The following is a 16,795-nucleotide window of genomic DNA, read 5'->3' as shown; positions in this document are numbered from 1 at the left end:
GGAGCTTGAAAGGAGTGAACTTTGTGGCCTTTGACTCTGTTGTATTATGAGACCAGATTACTTTCGGCAGCTCATTGACCCACTTACCCTTCGGCTGCTCTGTGATGTTCTTTTTTATTCCGGAGAAGATGATTCCATTTGCCCGTTCTACCACCCCATTCGACTGTGGATGGTACACTGAGGCGAAGCACAGTTTGGTGCCCAATTGTTGACAGAACTCTCTGAATGTTGTGCAATCAAACTATTTGCCATTGTCTACTGTGACTTCTTTGGGTATGCCGAAGCGGCATACAATATTCTACCAGAAGAATTTCTGTAGGGTGGCGGCCGTGATGTCACGAAGGGCTTTAGCTTCGATCTATTTTGAGAAACACTCTACAATAACTGCTGCGTACTTGAAGTTTCCTGGCGCTGTTGGTAGGGGCCCCACAATATCGATGCCCCATCGCGCGAGGGGCCAGACTGGGGGTATGAGGTGGACTTTTTCGGGTGGAAATTTGCTATAATGGGCATACTTCTGACAATTTGGGCAAGTGCGCACGATTTCATGGGCGTCCGCCATGGCCGAAGGCCAATAAAACACTTCGCGGAAGCTTTTCCCACCAGAGCCCTCGTCCCGATGTGCGAAAAGCACATTCCTGCGTGAATTTCTTGTAGCAACTGCCTGCCTTCGACTTGTGAGATGCATTTCAACAACGGTGCATAGACATCCCCTCGATACAGCGTGTCATTGATTATTGAATAGCTCCGCGCCCGAAGGACAAGTTGTTTTTCCTCTTTCTCGTCCTCCGGTACAAAATGTCCCAGAAGGTAAGCTATAATTTTGGACCTCTAGTCTTTGCTTGAAATAGAATTGAACTATTCGATGTCTGGGGTATTGACTTCATGGGACCATTCCTAAAGTCCCATGATTGTGAGTACATCCTGGTTGCTGTGGACTACGTCTCCAAATGGGTAGAAGCGTTACCCTGCCGAGCTGGAGACGCCAAGCATGCGAGGAAGATGTTTCATGAAATCATCTTCCCTCGTTTTGGAACACCAAGGATGGTTATAAGTGATGGGGGGGTCCTATTTCATCGACAAGACCTTCCGTCGCTTCCTAAAAGAACTTGGCGCAAGACACAACATTGCTACACCCTACCACCCTCAGACCAGTGGACAGGCAGAAACTTGTAACAAGCAAATCAAAAGTATTCTGCAGAAAACGGTGAACGAAATGGGTAAAACATGGAAGAATATGCTACCTGATGCAATTTGGGCATACAGAACAGCATATAAGACCCCCATTGGCATGTCACCCTATCAACTGGTCTACGGGAAGACGTGTCATTTCCCAGTTGAGCTTGAGCACAGAGCCCACTGGGCCATTAAGAAATGGAACATGGGCTACAAGCTCGCTGGGAGGAATAGACAAATACAGCTGGCAGAGTTAGAGGAATGGAGAGAAAAGGCATACCATAGTGCCAAGATATACAATGATCGTACCAAAAGATGGCACGACAAGAGGATCAAGCCCAAGGAGTTCAAGCCAGGTGACAAGGTATTAATGTTCAATTCCAAGGTAAAACTCTTCGGAGAAGGAAAACTTCGCAGTAAATGGAAGGGCCCCTACACCGTCGTCAACACATCTTCTCACAGGGCAATTACACTCCAGGATGATGATGGTGAGTACTTCAAGGTAAATGGCCATCGGCTTAAACTTTTTCATGAACCTTTCCGACCCGATGAAGTTTTCGATGAAATTAAGTTAGTAGATTTCGATTCTACACATCTTCTCAATAGAAATGAAGCCCATGCACTACCTGATCACCTAGCCCACGACCTTAGAAGCCCACATGAAGAATCTGGGGCCTAGTAGAGCCCAGAGGGGGGGGGGGCGGCCGAACCTAGGGGTCGGCCGGCCCCACCTCGTGGCCGTTGGTGCTGAACCTTTGAAATTTAAACCCTCCAACGTCCCTTTTCATGTTTCCTTGTGTGGAGACGCTGAACTTCGGAAGGTTTGGCACCATTTTGATCCTCTCTTCCCTTTAAATTCATCTCCTCTCCTCTCCTTCTTCTCATTCATCCAAAGTCCAAGCACTCCACTCTTCCTCAGCCTCTTCTCACCTGCAAAGCACCATTACCATGGCCGGAAAGTCCATCATCCCGTTCGTTGGGTCCGAGTCCACGTACGTACTCAACGGCGAGCCGTCTGCCGCCAACCAAGCTTTAGCGAGCCCTGCAGTGGAAGAAGAGGCAATGCACATTGCCACGACACCACTGGCGATCATGCTAGTATCGAGGAGGAAGATGATGCCGAGGGGCGCCGAGGAGGGGGCGGCCGACCCCCTGGTTCGGCCGAACCAGGGAGGAGGCCCCTCAAGCTCCCCTTCGGCACGGCGCATCGTCAAGAAGGCCTCTGCCCAGAGGGGCAGGGGAGGGCGCCCAGGCACTACGCCGAGGCCAACAATGGGCGAACTTCGCCCAAAGGATGTCGTTGTTTGCCTCTTCGCCGATCCGATGCCTCCGATGCCCATGGAAGAGGGAATGCAGCATGCTTACACCATGAGGAACAAAAGCGGCGATGTAGTTAGCCACCATTACACCACCTCTTTCACCCCCGTTAGTGACAATTCTCCAAAGCGCTTTAGGGTCGTAGGAGTCCGGACTCCCAGAGGGGGGTACGGTAAGGGTCTCTTTCCCGCGCTCTCCCCCAAGGAAAAGGGAGAGGCCAAATCTGTTGCGTCCACCCTTAAAAGGGTGAAGAGGCACCTAACCTCCCATTACACATCCTGGGGGCAGTATGTGAGTGAGGATGAGAAGGTCCTAAAGGGGCCCAAGGTCGTCTATCTTCTAAGGACTATAGTTGCGTTAAAGAAGGAGAATCAAAAGCAGGGCGACCAACTGGCGGAGTTGTCCTTAGAGCTGAAATCGGTCAAAGAGGATCTCGATACCCTCCGTCGTGGCCTCAGCTCCAGGATCTCATGCCTGGAGAAGGGTAAGGACATCGCTTAGGTGTACGCCTCCACCAAGCAATAGGGCGCATTTACTTTTCATGGTTAGTTCTTGAGTTTAACTTTGCATCATGTAATAAGTGCCCTTTTCATTTCAATATAATAAAGTTTGAGCTCCCCGGATTCCAATCCGGTAGAGTTCCCTTTTTATTTGTGCCATATTTTGTCTTGAGATTTTGTACAGGCACAGAAACAAGTGTGGGGGGGATGCACCTCGCAAAAATGCGACACAAAACTGACACGACCAGCACGCAAAAGAGGAGGGCGAGAGGGCCCACCTCAGGGGTGGCCGAACCAATGGTTCGGCCAGCCCCTGGTGAAGCCCACTCGACTCCCCCCAGCTCCAGATCGTTGGTTTGCGTCTCCAAATCCTTAAACCTCCCTACATTCATTTAAATTCAATGAATTTCTTCGCAGAAAAATCACAAACTCCTTATGCTTCCAAAAAAATATATAAAACCTTGCATGCATTTTATTCTTAGCTTTCGTTTGAACCTTGTGAATAAACTCCTATAGTGACCCCATGCTTTCTAAGTAATTTCTCAATGAGATATGACTTGGTTTGACGGCATCATGCTCTTCCTTGCAAAAGCACTTGTTTTCTTTTTCAAAAGTTAAAATAAATATAGCTTGACTCCTCAAATTATCATGAATTCCTACCAAAGCCAAAGACAAGTTTTCATGCTCAACATTCAAATGTTGTTTACCTTTGCCTTGAGCTTTGTCAAATTCTTCGACCCCTGTTAGAGATTTGTCATGCTCTCTTGATCAAGTTCACGTACACATGCTATACTTCCCCACTGGGAGATAGTCGCCACATTCATCACTCCAAAAAAATAAGAACTCGATGACCCTGCTCTCCAAAGCAACCTGGGCTATGTAAAAACAAAAATAAAAGATGTCTACCCAAAGAAGGTAGACCACATGCTCATGGAGTATGTCAAAAAAAAAAGAAAAAAAAAGAAAAGAGAAAGAGAAAAGAGAAAAGATGCATACCCAAAGAAGGTATGACACATGCTTGCAAAGGCATGTCAAAAAAAATGTTGATAGCTCACGGTTGAAAATAACAAAGGGAGAAAGAGTCAGGCAAAAGGAGTTCACCCATGAATCACCAAAAATAGTCCACACACTTGCACATCTTGATCAGGTTGTATGACTCATTTCTGCTCGGATCTTGTTTTTGACTCAGCAATACAAGCAAGGCAAACATGCCTCTCCACTCCTACCCTGAGCCCCACATAATCCTGAGTAGATGGTAGGAAAAGGACGGTAGCATCTTTGCCTTGGTGAGGATATAAAATAAAAAGAGTGATTCAGAGAGTAATTTGAGGAGCAAGGCTATCTTTCTGTTTTCAAAATAAAAATCTCCAAGTGCTAAGCAGGAAGAGCTAAGAGCCTGAATTCTGAATCGTTCCATTGCTCAATTACCCAAGACTGCATGGTAGCCAGACAAAAATTCACAAGGGAGAGAAGAAGCTTGGAATAACTTGTATGCAGGTTGAATTAAAGGAGTAGCATCCACTATGGTCCTTCAAACTTTACTCGAGGACGAGCAATGGACTAAGTGTGGGGGTGTTGTTGACGGTCCTTAAGTGTCGTTTTCGACCGTCAACTCTTGCAGCTTTTTACCAGAAATAATCACCAAACGTAGGTATAGGGCTTACAACTAACCATTTCCATGAGTTTTGGTGAATTGTCATCTGCAGGCACCCACATCTGTAAAAGAAGGAAAACACAAGTGAACACGAGGAAAAATGCACAAAAGATCCACACTGAAATGTGTCACTTACAAGGAGGGCCACATGTCAGAGCAAACTTAGGAACCAAGGCAAATGCACCACGGGATTTTGTCATGGGCCCACAGATCAAACTCCCCGAGGAAGATAAGGACGAGGCGACCAGGTGGGGCCGGCCGACCCCCTGTGTCGGCCGAACCTGGCCGGCCTCCCGTTCAGGTGCACTTCGACGTGGCGTGCCCCCTACTCCTCCTGATCACCTTCCATATATATTCTTGGCGGGAACCGACCCTGAAGACTATAAAAGGGGGCTCCCTCCACCTCTCTCACACACACACACACCATTTCATATGTGAAGGAGAAGAGTAGAGAGGCTCCACCTCTTTGTATCATTAGCCTAGGGAGTGTGTGAGGAAGGAGTGTGGAGAAGAGCCGTACTTGTCGGTATCTCTTCGGCTTTGTACCACTACGGATACGGTACATTTGGAGTACATATCTTGGTTTTTCTAATTTGTAAGTTCTAGTTAAGTTATTCTTTTGTTCTCATTCTTTCACGGGTTCATCGTCCGTTCTCGTAGCGGATACTCTAGAAGAGGGCCCCTGATTAAGACGGGATAACCCTGCGCAACTCTAGAGTAGTAGTCAAAGGCATAGGCGTGGTGTCTGGACCTTAGATTACCTTTGTTTGTCTTGTGCTCAGCTGGTATTGTAGGGTAGACGGCAGGTGGTGACAGCCCTGTCCGTCCACTACAGAGATAGTCTGCATGGTTAGTGCACTCCCCCCCCCCCGCCTGGGTACGATACAGAGCGATACCGGATATTCCTTGGCAGACCAGGGTCAAACCGGTGCTTGAAGTGAGCGAGTGGAAACATTAGTGTATCTTCGCTTGAACCTATCCATAGATCATAATCACACTACCCTAAGATCTCTTTATTCCTTATCTTCTTCGGGGTAATCTAGATAGAAGACAGTTACACACCCATTCCTCATGGAAAATACGATACCCTGAATACTCCCGGGTGAAGTGCTGCAACAATATTTCCGTGCGCTTGCGAACTTCTCTATAAGAGTTAAGAAATACCAACAGCGTCTTCGAGTACTTCAAGTAGACAGAACATCCACTTGGTTGCTTCTGGTTCTTCCTTTAGATACGTCAAGTAGTCCTTCAAGTACTTCCGTTTGCTTCGAAGCTGTGAGGTGCTCAAACCCCGAAATCTTGATCATATATGGTGCGCGAAGTACTCGCGCTCCATATGGAGTAGCCCCCGAGCCTTAGGTTGAATCGTAGAATCAGGCTGAGGGTCACTTCAGTCTTTTTCTTCTTCTTTATTTTTCAAAAAAATTAAAAAATAAATCTCTGATACATATATTCCATAGCCCCCGAGTCTTGAATTTAAATCCATCCATTTAATTTAAGAATCAATGTAAACTCGTGGCAAAAACTGAAAACTTTCCTGAGAAGGAAAGAATTCTTTGGCATTCCAAATATTCACAAAATTGCCCCTGAAGACCGTATAAAGCCAGTTGAAAACTTCCAAGGGTTTTACCCCTTCAACTCCTGGCCGTCGTCAAACTCAGATTCACATTTGCCTCTTCTCAGTCAATATCCAAAAGCCCCTCTCGTAGCCCCCGAGCTAAAACTGGTGACTGTGAGATGGCTCCCAAGAAGAACAAGTCCAACATTGAAGACGAAATGATCGCCAATATGTCCACAGGTTGGCGTAAAAGCAAGATGTCTGAATCACTGGTCCGGGAGTTGGAGAGTATGTGTCTCCTCCAAGAGCAGGGCGTAAGCCAGTGGTGCGCTGGTGAAGGAGAAGATTACCCCATGGAAGGTACCCTTGAGACCATTATGTTTTGCGATTTTGTAGAACGTGGTCTCACTCTTCCCGTGTCAGAATTTTTCTATAGACTTCTTCAGTTTTGAAGAATTCAATTACACCATCTCACTCCCCAATCCATCTTGCATCTTTCAATTTTCACTCATTTCTGTGAGGCATTCCTTGGAATTCTCCCCCATTTCCACCTTTTCCAACATTTCTTCTTCCTTGTTCCAATCCCTAATGCCACCAATCCCGCCGTCGTCGGGGGATGTGAATTGGTACTCCACCCTAAGAACCGAGGCGAGTACTTGGCTTATGATCCGGCGGGTAAAGGAGCCGAATGGAAGAAATTCTGGTTCCATGTTGGGAACTTTGAATCCCCACTTCCAGAAAAGACTGTTGTGCCCCCCAAGTCCAGGAGAACTGGTCGAGTAGAGGACCTGGTGGCAAGCAAGTTGAAGCCATTCTTCGTGCAATAGCCATTGTTAAAAAGAAGGGAGTCACTGGAGATCATGTGGTCTTCTCATTTATCAGTTGCCGGACGCAGCCTCTCCAGCTGCGAAAGCATCCTGCCTTTAGATATGAAGGTACACAGGATCCCACTAGGATGTCCTCAGAACCAATGGCTCAGTCTGAAGTAATAAAGAGATGCTGCAAAGTACTCGATAACTTCGACAAGTCTTTGACGCTTCCAACACTCTTCTTGACACAAAATCCTCCAGAGAATGCCTGGGTACATGCTTTGGATACCATGTCGAGTACTTGTAGTTAACCATTTTTGACCTTCTGACTAAGCATTGGCTTTTTTTTCTGCAGAAAAATTATAAATCCTGGTATTGTATGCCTCCGACTTCTGTAAATGTTGATTCTGATGACATCAAGAAACGGAAGGTGGCTCCCGGATCAATGTTGCAGAGGAAAGTTCCTTGTCTCGATGCTGGCCAGTAAGTATATAAAATTTTGTTGATTGTATCCCGTTTGCCTCAGCTCTCTTATTCAGAATCTTGCTTGGCTAGGATCCAACATCTTTCGGCACATGAGAAAGACTTCCGCAACTGGGTGTCGAGTGGTTCGGAAGGAACTAGTCGATCAGCCTCCGATTCTCCTGTAATTGGGCTGATCGAGACCCCGGCTGCCAGTTTGCCGAGTGCAGACACAACTGAGAAACCAAGTGAACCAAGCCCTGAAACATCTGATACTCATGCGGCTGCTGAAGGAACCTCCAAAGCTGGTGGATCTGGGAGTAGTGGAGTGGAAGGGTCAAAAGGTCCTTCCGTTCAACTAGTACCATTCCAGTCTATGCCTCAGTCAGCCCAGGAAGAGTTAGGAAAGGAACTATTTGATGATCCACTGTTGTCTCTAGACAACATGAAGAAACTTGCAGATTATATGCAGTGGAGCTTTAAATTTACCAAGGTGAGTCTTCTGCCGTGACTTGTCTTCGTCGAGTAGTTGATGATGTCTAACCAGATTCACCTTGTATGTCTCAGGATGTAGCCAATCGATCTTTCTTGAAGTCTCATGCTTTATATAAGACTGTAGACAATCAGAAGATCTTAGAGGAGCAAAAGGCCATGATTGCCAAACGATTGGATGAAGCCCTTGCTACTCGAAACAAACTTTATGAAGCAAGTCAGCAGCATCATCTGGAGGTTTGTGACATGAAGCTCCAGATTAAGAACCTTGAAGAAGAAAGATCAAAGCTTCAAGAGGAAATTTCCAGGCTTTAGAAGCAATTGCAGACTGCCCAAGCCTGTAAGCACTCGATCTTTTGTCTTGATTTTGCTTTGTCATATCAATTTCTGAGATATCTTCCCATCAGGTTCTTCGGAAGACCAGACTCGACTAATAGCAGTAGCTCAAGCTCTTGTGGATGTGGTTGATACTGAAGAAGAGTCGTCAAGTAGCAAGTCCTTGGTGGAGCGTTTGGAAGAAGCTCCCCAGAAAATTTTTGATGTTATGATGGTGTAACACCCGGTTTATAAAGGGACATAAACCGAGCAATCATATACGTGCTAGGATCAAGTCACACGTATATACAATAGAATGAACAATATATCACAGCACATATCACGTAAAAAGATATAATAAAGCGAGTACGAATGTTATTTATTACATTAATGACAAAATGTCTGATACAGAGTATGCGGAAAGCGTAAAACATATACGAAGCCTCTCGGAAGCTGGGCACCACAGGAACATCGACTGGGAGACGAACGCCTAGAAGTCCTCGTACTCCTGGTAGCTCCGGGTGAACTCTCTCGCGTCGGCAGGAACTGAGCAGCAGTAGAGTATCCCCAAAAGAACAAGAGGAAAAAGAGTAGAGTAGGCAAGAGTGAGTACACAACTTGTACTCAACAAGTATAACACAAACTATGAGGCTCTAAGGTTGGCTGACTCAACTACATTAGCTTTTAATCTTGGCAAAATTTTATTAAATCTATTTACTACAAGTTAATGAATTACCATAACCCAGTTACATAGTAATTAATCAGAATTAATTATGATACTACTGAGAACTAAACCAAACCAAGCCACCCGGGGAAACCCTCCTAACCAAAGGAAGATAACCCCACTAATCAAAAGGAGGATCGGGGCCGCTTATGACCGTGAGCACGGCTAGTATACCAGTTTTACACTCTGCATAGGTTGCACATCTTTACCCACAAGTCGTGAGCTATGCTAGTTGTTCATCACACTTCCTTGGGTGAGATGGCTAGCAAACTCACTACGAGGCCTTTACAAAGAATCTCGTTGGTAAGGAGCAACCGCGAGGGTGGATCGGCGACTATGGAGCAGGTCTAGTGGGCGTCAAGACACAGGTACGCAGACCAAGCACAAACGAGGCCACTCAGTACGAGGGCCATAGAAGCTTACCTCCCCTGCCCCATAGGTAAGTTACTCCAAACCAAAAAGACCTAATTATTACGCCAAGACCGTCCCATTCCAGTCTTGTGGTTGCGCGGTTGTCCCAGGTTGTCGCTCTAATAACATACGGTCCTTATAGAGAGGCTAGCTCAAAACACAGTGCGAGCCCCCTAAACCAAGTTTCTAGAAAAACCAAATTTTAACGAGACGTGAGCCCCTCAAACGGGCCACTCCCAGAATTAAGTTGCATAAACCATTAATCAAATTAATTAAAAAGGACCAAGTGTGTTATAGCGCAGCAACCTAGCACAACTAACCAAAATGCAACCCAAGGGATATATATAAGATAATAAAGTGGCTAGGAAAATCCTTATAGGTATACAATATTAAAATGCAGTATGAAATTGTATTTAAAGGTGATAGGTGTTGTTCATGTTATACTTGCCTTCCTCAAACTGCTCCTGGTGCTCAAACTGATCTGTAGATGGCTGCTCCGGGTACTGGTACTGGGGCTCCTCCGATGGATCAACGTCTACTCACAAACACATGGCCAAAAACAATACACCACATAAACATACAAGCAAACAAGTGCAAACACTAAGAAACAGTACAACAATACATAAAAACAGCAAACAAAACTAGGCTAGAACTATTCTATGTGTTACAACGATCGCGTGGACATAAAGAACGCCTAAAACAGAGCTAGAACGTGAAAACTAGAGCTAAAACAAGGTCCAGGGGCTTAACTGTAAGAAAAACAGAGTTTCTGGGGGTTTCCTGCAAAAACTAGGGACTAAAACATAATTGAAGCTTAGTTCTAGGGTCTAACATGCAAAAACTATAGGTCTGGATCGCGGGTTCAAAAAGGGAAAAGCGCAGGGGCCTAAGTGCTAAAAACTGGGCCTCATTGTAAAAACTTTTACACTATATCGGAGTGCGGGTTTATTCTAGTGAAACGCAGGGGGTTTACTGCAAACAGCCGGTGCTGACCGGTATCTGCTTTGTTTGACTTCGGGCGGGTTTGACTCGGGCCGTTGGATCTTGATCCTGTGGCCAGGGACAAAAGGGCACGCGGGCGGCGGCGGGCTCACCGGAGAAGGCCAATCCGGCATTCCCAGGCTCGGTTTGAGTTGTGGTTTGGCCGTGGAGCATGTGCACGACATGGGTAATGCACTGGCGGCCTTGGTGGGGCTTAAGGGGGTCCGGGGCGGCGCTGGGTTCCACGGCGGTGGGTCGGCGCGGCGAAACGCGCCGGCGAGCGGGTGCTCTGTGGATTCCAGGGGCTACGGCCTACCTATTCAAGCGCAAAAGGATTGGGATGGCCTGAGGGTGCTTACCGAGGGTCGGAACGGGCGAAAGCGGCGTGCAGGGTCAGCGGCGACGTTGATCGGCGGTGTGGTCAGGGAGGAGGTCGCGGACAGGGCGGTGCGGTGGTCCTCCGGGCTTCTGAATCCCACGGTTCGATGCGTGGAGTTGCTGCGGAGGAGCTACGGAGGGTCAGGATGGTCCGGCGATCACCGGAGGCGAGGATTTGTAGGGGCGGAGGTTCTCACCGGCGGTGGGCTCGGTCCGAAATTACGGCGCTGCACCGGTCGAGGTCGAGCAAGGAGGCTCCGGGGAGCTTCACGGCGTTGAGGCAAAGCCTATGCGGGGGCCTATGGGGGGGAGGGAGGTGCGGTGTAGCAGCGTGGCTGCGGCGGCGCAGGGGTCTCTTCGCGGCGGAGCAGAGCAGCGGGGTGGATCTCGGCTCGGGGCGGCGCTGGGGAGGAAAGTTCGGCGCACTGGGGTCGCAGGGGAGGTTTAAAGAAGGTGGGACGGTGATTGCGGTGTGTGTGCCCGGCAGGAGATCGCGAGGATCACGGTCGGGATCGGTGCCGCTCGGGGAAAGCGGATCGAGCACCGGTCTCCGCGGAATCCGGCTTGAGCGCAGCTTCTGGAAGGTCTAGGCGTGCGCGTTGCGGGCTGGTCGGTGGGCTTGCAGGGCAGGGGTGGTCCACGGGGCAGTGGGTCGCGGAGAGGGCAACGCGGAGCAGCGTAGAGGAGTCCAGGCGCGAGGAGGAAGAAAGGAAGGGGAAGAGATGGCGCTGACGCGTGGGTCCGGGCTAGCAGCGGCTGAGGCGAGCGCGCAGGCGAGCGGTGGGCAGCTGACGCGTCGAGCCCGCCTGTCAGCCAGAGGGTGCGCGTGTGTGGGCGAGTGGGAGCGTGGGACTGGAGATGATGCTTAAGATTCTCGAGTGCTTCCGCGGCTTCTGTAGTCCACTCAAATTTATCTTGTTGCTTTAGGAGTTTTAAGAAGGGTAATCCCCATTTGCCAAGCCTGGACAAGAATCGATTCAAGGCTGCCATGTAGCCTGTAAGCTTCTGGACGTCCTTGATGGTAGCTAGAGCGTCTATGGCTATGATGGCATTGATCTTCTCTGGATTAGCCTCAATTCCTCGGTTACTGACGATGAATCTGAGTAGTTTTCCAGAGGGTACACCAAAGACGCACTTGGTTGGGTTGAGCTTCCAGCGGAATTTTCGAAGGCTGTTGAAGGTCTCTTCCAGATCAGTAATGAATTGATCCTGGGTCTTCGTTTTGACAACGATGTTGTCAACATAGGCTTCAACATTGCGATGTAGCTGATCGGAGAAGCACAGCTGTATCGCACGCTGGTAGGTAGCACCAGCATTCTTCAACCCGAAGGACATGGTCTTGTAGGCATATGCCCCGTAAGGGGTGATGAAGGCCGTCTTAATTTGGTCTTCTTCTTTCAGGGCGATTTGATGATACCCTGAGTAGCAGTCGAGGAAGGATAACAGGACACATCCTGCTGTTGAGTCGATTACTTGATCAATGCGTGGTAGCCCGAAAGGATCCTTTGGGCAATGCTTGTTTAGATCGGTGTAGTCGACGCACATCCTCCATTCGTTGTTATTCTTCTTCTGGAAGAGCACAGGGTTAGCCAACCATTCGGGATGGTAGATTTCCTTGATTAACCCTGCTGCGAGTAGTTTTGCCAACTCTTTATTGATGGCCTCTCGCTTGTCCGTGAGAAACGCCGTAGCCATTGCTTCTTTGGTGTGGCGTTAGGGTCGACCTTCAAGGCATGCTCGATCAACTCCTTGGGCACCCCTGGCATATCCGCTGGTTTCCACGCGAATACGTCTCGGTTGGCCTTCAGGAAGTTGACGAGCTCGAGTTCCTATTTGTCACCCTGTCCTGCTCCGATGATGGCTGTCTTGGAGTCCTCTCCCTCCTGTAACTGGATAGTCTTGGTGCCCACATCACCAGTTGGTTTAACCGATGATTGGCTTTGCTTTTTGGAAGGCATCGACTCCTTGAGAGAGAGAGAGTTCCTTAGCAGCAGCAAGTATTTCGCTGACAGAGCAAGGGACCCGGATTGTGGCCGCATGATCTATTGCTTCCTTATCACATTCGAAAGACTTGAGGAGGTCTCCGTGTAGTGAAAGGACTCCTATGTTGCCTGGCATCTTGAGGAGCAGGTAGACATAGTGTGGTACTGCCACGAACTTGGCTAGTGCCAGTCTTCCCAAGATAGCATGGTAAGAGGACTCGAAGTCGGCTACTTCGAATTTGATGTACTCTGTCCAGAAGTTCTGTTCTGTACCAAATGTGATTGGGAGGGTGACCGAGCCAATTGGTGTAGAAGAGTTTCCAGGAACGATGCCGTAGAGTGGAGCCTTGCTTGGAGTAAGCAGACTCATATAGTTGAGGCCCAACTTTACCAATGTGCTTGCAAAGATCAGGTTGAGCCCACTTCCACCGTCGATGAGTACTCGAGTAAGCTTGGAGCCCTGAACGACTGGATCGAGTACTAGCGGGAAATTTCCAGTTTCAGAGAAGCTGGTCCACTGATCCTCCGTGGAGAAGGTAATGGGGACCTCGCTATATTTGAGTGGCCTCTGAATTGCTGGTTCGACTGTGAGGATCTGTCTGAGTAGGAGCTTCTGAGCTCGCTTGGAGAAGCTAGGATGTCCTCCAAATATGACGTTGACGACATTTTGGTGCTGTTGGAAACCATCAGGGTCTTTCTTGTCGTCTTCATCATCTTTGTCTTGTTCTTTCTTTGGAGCAGTAGCAGGTGCCGACTGGAAGGATTTGCGCAGGATCGTGCACTCCCACATCGAGTGGTTACTCTTGGGGTGGATTGGACATCTTTTGTTGTGAAGGATCTTGTCGAACTGGTCCTGCTGCTTGTCGCCCTTCTTACCACGCGGTGTGCGATCTATAGTACCGATAGTGTTGTCAGGCTTACGCTTACGCGTAGGATCTCGCTGGTTGCTGGGCCCTCCAGGGTCGTTGTGGTGCTTCCCGTTATTGTCATTGATGTGGCGGGGAAAGCGACTGCGTTCTTTCTCCTCTTCATCTGCCCAGCGCTGCATCATGTCACGTAGATCTACCACCGTTTTGGGCCGATTACGCCCAAAGTCGCGGTATAGTGACTGGACGGTTATACCGCTCTGGAAGTAGTCGATGACGTCGTCGTCGGCGATGTTGGGGATGGTAGCTCTTGTGTCGAAGAAGCGCTTGACGTAGGATCTGATCTACTCGCCTTGCTCCTGCTTGATCATGGATAGGGCGTGGCGAGTAGCTACTTGGTGTAGCGACCCTTGGAAGTTGTCGACTAACGCCTTCTTGAGGTCCTCCCACGAGTGGATTGACTCGCGCGCTAGGCTTTCGAGCCATGTGAGGGGTGCGGGCTCCAGGGCCATCGGGAGGTAGAGGACCTTGGTGTTGGTATCTCCCCCTGCAACACTAATAGCGGTCGAGTATAAACGTAACCATTGAGCAGGGTCTTGCTTACTGTCGTACTTTTGGATGTTCGTAGGCTTGAAATCCTTCGGGTACTCGATGTTGTCGAAAGCTTTGCTCAGGGCTTGGAAGCGGTCGGAGTTGTCCGCAAGTTGTGGTCTGCGTCTTGCGTTGATGATGTCCTGTGCGTCCACAATGGAATCGGCTACCTCTTCCCTGTTGTTCCCACGGTTGTTGTTGTTGCGGTTTGGCTGAGGGCCAAGAGCTTTATTTGCTTGTGGTTGGCCACCTCTGGGGCGATGACTACTCGCAGCTTCCTGATCCTCTTGGTTTCTTCAGTTCTGTTGTTCCTACTGCTGTTGACGCTGGTGGCCTCCGGGGGTACGGCTTACTTGAGGTATTGCTGTTGCAGTGGCCCTTGATCGCGTACCGTGAAGCAAGGACAGGGGGTTCTGTCTCTCGAGTTGTTCAACAGCATTTTTGGTGAGATTTATGACTCGTTCCAACTCGGGATTCTGGGGCATCGTCATGAGTCGCAGGGTTGTTTCTGTCATTGCGGCGATTGGTGTTCTAAAGATAGGATCCTGCTAACTTCTTTGCGTTGATTCCTTTCTCTGGGGGCTGTATGAGTGACTTTGTCTTCATCAGCTGGAGCGTCTTGGGTCAGGTTGTCTGCTGAGATCTGATCCAAGGCTTCATTTGGATCATGGTGGCTTGGAGAACCACCGGGCTGGATGATTACCAAAACCAAACGCTTGTGAGAGAAGCTTTCCAGGTCTGATTCGTAATCAGCTAGGACAGTTCCACCGGAGCCAGTTTCCCTCTCAGTTTCGAGGGGAATGCCGTGTTGAAACGGGAGATCATCAATGCTGGCGACTTCTCGCAGGTTGTCGAGTAGTTCTGCGAGGGTATGACCTCGGCAAGATTTGAGTTGCATCTTAACCAGCGCATTGGTGATGAAATCCAGGCTGTCTTGAGGTGACTCGACTGGATCTGGGTTAACGTCAAAAACGGGTGCCTCCCGGCTAGCGGTGGCCGATTGGTTTTCGACGTGAAGTAGGCAATCCAAGCTATTTTCATAGGAGGATCTAATCATCTATTTGTAAACAGACGATGAATTGCGCAAACCAAAGACATGTTGCACGATAAGAGTCCCAATCCGAGTGGATTTCGGTTTGAGATCAATCTGAGTTCGAATAGAACTCGAGTTACTTTCGAGTTTCGGCTCGATCTCCTTGGTGAGGTCGGGAAGCAACATAATGCCACGATCATGAGATCTGGCGAGCTTGTTAGAGTCTTCCGATGTAGAGCTCTTCAGCGTGGGAAAGTTGGTTAAGTGGCTATCGAAGCCGCCTGAACCATTGGCGACGCAGACCCACGAACCGAAGATGAAGGTGGCGCCTCTGGGAGGCATCATGGTGCTAAAAGCGAAAGAGGCCATCGAACTCGCCGAGTCCCCTACCTGGTGTGCCAGCTATTGGTGTTTACCGCCAAGCCTGCTTAGGTATACCCTTAGCAGTAGGGTTTGTAGGTAAGGATCGACGGCTCTGGAACTCGATGGTACAAGGAACACAAAGATTTAGACAGGTTCGGGCCGCGAGTTGCATAATACCCTACGTCCTGTGTGGTGGTCTGTATTGCCTTAGATGTAGATGTCTTTGGAGGGGGTCCCTGTCCGCCCTTATATATCCGGGGGGACAGGGTTACATGGAAAGTCCTAGCCGAGTACAGTTGGAGTCCTACTACAACACAATCGGGTAGCTTCTTTTGTACTGCAGCTAGTCCTATGCCTATTCGGGTAGTTACAAGGGAGGTAAGGTATATCCATGAGCTATCCCTTACTCTAGAACATTCTATGTCTGTAAGCAGTCCCGTTGCCCCGGGTCTGACAGAAGGATCCCGCATACCCGGGCACCATGCCCGCATATGAGGTCACTACCCTAGCACCCCTGGGTCCCCCACCCTTCGGATGGACAGGTAATATGATAAGGGAAGCCCGAAAGCACAATGAACCGATATCCTTACCCAGATCATCTGGTCTTAGCATGCAACTAGTATAACTTGGATAAACACTGATCAAGGCTAAGCAAGCTACGAACATAGCAAGATAACCAAGAACGAACTCTGAATGAATAGCATAAAGAAAGTCGGAATACAAAGCCATACCAGAGGCCGAGGATTGCTCGCCGACCTCGAGGATGACTGGATTCACTACAGAGATGAAGTATTAGCCTAGCTCCACTACCCTAAGGAGTACAAGTCACAAGAGAGTGTAGAGAGAGAGGCTTCCAAGTGGTGTGTGTTGTGAGTGGTCGGAGGCCCCTTTTATAGTGCTTGAGGTCGGTTCCCACCATCTCCTTGTATGGAAACATGGTCAACCGCCTTCAGGAGGATAAGATCAAGCTTCCCGCCAAAAATCAGCATGATAGCCTTCCATGTGGGGTCGGCCGACCCCCTCTTCCCGCCTCTGGCCACCGTCCTTCTCTGGTACGCTGCCTGGTGGGTCCTGATGTCAGATGGTCGGTGCCGGGGCTTGGTTGGTCGGTTTGGTCTGGTTTGTGGGCCTTCTTTGCTCATGGTATGTAGGACACGATCGTCTGTGACTTCTGTCTGCGTAT

General features: G+C 48.9%; 1 protein-coding gene across 1 annotated transcript; it reads left to right on the top strand.

Moving 5' to 3' along the window:
- Positions 1–1,216: 1,216 nt before the first annotated feature.
- Positions 1,217–1,788, top strand: LOC120667918. The gene is made up of 2 exons (XM_039947902.1): positions 1,217–1,678; positions 1,783–1,788. The coding sequence occupies exons 1-2, from the start codon at positions 1,217–1,219 to the stop codon at positions 1,786–1,788; spliced, it is 468 nt and encodes a 155-aa protein (XP_039803836.1).
- Positions 1,789–16,795: the final 15,007 nt, after the last annotated feature.

The sequence above is a fragment of the Panicum virgatum genome, chromosome 3N, assembly GCF_016808335.1.
Source record: "Panicum virgatum strain AP13 chromosome 3N, P.virgatum_v5, whole genome shotgun sequence".
NCBI classification, from domain to species: domain Eukaryota; kingdom Viridiplantae; phylum Streptophyta; class Magnoliopsida; order Poales; family Poaceae; genus Panicum; species Panicum virgatum.
The sequence above is the reverse complement of the archived record's forward strand: the minus strand, read 5'-3'. Positions and strand labels throughout refer to the sequence as shown.